The following is a 1,930-nucleotide window of genomic DNA, read 5'->3' as shown; positions in this document are numbered from 1 at the left end:
CAATTCTACAGAACTCTAAAAAAGCCCCATAAGACCCCGAAACCCCAGGAAAATCCCATATATCCTCCCCACCTCCTCCATCCTTTTCAGCCTCTCCTCCACTTCTGCCAGCCTTCGGTTTTTCTCTTCTTCCTCCTCCATTTTCCTCTTCCATTCCTTCCTGGTATCCTGGAGGACATCATGATTCCTCCAAACCATCCCCAAAAATTGGAGGATCGACCTTTTTATGGTCCAAAAAACCCCATAAAATCCCCAAACCTCCATTCGTCTCTTCTCGTCCTTTTGGGTTTTCTTCAGTTCTTCCCATCTCTTCCTATAGGTGTCAGAAAGCTTTTGGGATGCTGATTTTAAGGCTTGGATTCCGGCTTCCCTCGTGGCTTCCAACTGTGGGATTTGCAAAAACGATCCTATAATTTATCCTAGAGGTTTTTGGGATGGGTTTCCCAATGCTAAAAAACCCCACATAGGCCCCAGTGCTCTTCAACTCTATGATCTTGGAGGACCAACTTAACCCAATATGCTCCAACACTATGATCCTGGAGGACCAACCTAACCCAATGCCCTCCAACTCTATGATCTTGGAGGACCATCTTAACCCAACGCCCCCAAATTCTTAGAAGATCCTCCTACAACAATGCCCTCCAACTTTATGATCATGGAGGACCATCCTGCCCCATCTTCCCCACAACTCTGTGACCTTGGAGGATCCTCCTAGCCCACCCAACAACTCCATGACCTTGGAGGACCCTCCTATCCCAATGCCCTCCAACTCTATGATCCCGGAGGACCATCCTACCCCCATCTTCCCCACTTCTCGATGATCCCAGTGCTCAAAAATCCCAAATCTGCCCCCCCAAGAAATTAAGGCCTAACCTGAAGGCGAAGGATTCTGTTTTGGTGGTTGAGGTCCAGGAGTTGCTGCTCGATGGGGTCCATCGTTCCGGTGGCTAATTAGTTGGCATTACTTAGGACTGGGGAGGTTGGGAGAGGTGGATGAGGTCAGAGAGGGAAAGGAGGAAGGTCCTCCAAGATCATAGAGATGGAGGGGAGTGGGGTAGAAAGGGTCCTCCAAGGTGTAGGGTAAAGGTTGGAGGGTCCTCCAAGATCTAGAGTTGTGGGGCATTGGGGTAGGAGGGTCCTCCAAGGTCATAGAGATGGAGGGTGGGAGTTGGATGCTCCTCCAAGGTCATAGAATGGAGGGTGGTGGGTGGTTGGATGCTCCTCCAAGGTTATAGAGATGGAGGGGAGTGGGGTAGGAAGGTCCTCCAAGATCATAGAGTTGTGGGGTGGTGGGGTAGGAGGGTCCTCCAAGGTCATAGAGATGGAGGGTGGGGGTTGAACGGTCGTCCAGGATCACAGAGTTGTGGGGCATTGGGGTAGGAGGGTTCTCCAGTATCACAGAGATGAGGGGTGGAGGTTGGAGGGTCCTCCAGAATCATAGAGATGGAGGATGGAGGGATAGAAAGGGTCCTCCTAGATCATAAAGATGGAGAGTGGAGTTTGGAGGGAACTCCAAAATCATAGAGCCATAGGCTAGAAAGTCACCTGCCCAAAGGAAGTCTCCCTCTCCAGGCTGTAGCAGCAGATCTTGGCAGAACGTGAGAAGCTTTTCTTCGAAATTCTAATTAAAAAGACTAATTAGAAGCCGGCGATTTGTCTTTCTCTTCCTTCCAGGCCTTCGCAGCTCCTTTCTCCCCTCCCGAGGGCGAAGTCCCCACAGTTGGATGGCAGCGCCCAGTTCCAAAGTCCTCTCCCTCCCCCACAACTCTATGATCTTGGAGGACCCTCCTACCCACCCTCCCCATGACTCTATGACCTTGGAGGACCAGCCCAATCCAACCATCCCACAACTCTATGACCTTGGAGGACCTGCCTACCCCAGTGCCCTCTAACTCCATGATCCTGGAGGACCCCCCAACCCCACCACCCA

The 1,930-nt window shown here is 51.5% G+C and overlaps 1 protein-coding gene across 1 annotated transcript in view; it reads right to left on the bottom strand.

Annotated features, from left to right (window-relative positions):
* The window catches only part of CCDC68 (coiled-coil domain containing 68), a 4,450-nt gene extending 2,725 nt beyond the window's left edge, over positions 1-1,725 (bottom strand). The window contains exons 1-4 of the mRNA XM_010727875.3: positions 1,546-1,725; positions 874-971; positions 259-384; positions 73-168 (exon numbers count right to left, since the gene is read on the bottom strand). Coding sequence (XP_010726177.1) covers positions 73-168; positions 259-384; positions 874-936 — 285 coding nt within the window. The 5' untranslated portion in view covers positions 937-971; positions 1,546-1,725. The remainder of the gene's footprint in view (positions 1-72; positions 169-258; positions 385-873; positions 972-1,545) is intronic.
* Positions 1,726-1,930: the final 205 nt, after the last annotated feature.

This window comes from Meleagris gallopavo, unplaced genomic scaffold, assembly GCF_000146605.3.
Source record: "Meleagris gallopavo isolate NT-WF06-2002-E0010 breed Aviagen turkey brand Nicholas breeding stock unplaced genomic scaffold, Turkey_5.1 ChrUn_random_7180001949214, whole genome shotgun sequence".
NCBI lineage: Eukaryota > Metazoa > Chordata > Aves > Galliformes > Phasianidae > Meleagris > Meleagris gallopavo.
Note: the sequence above shows the minus strand (reverse complement) of the source record. Positions and strands in the feature narration are given on the sequence as shown.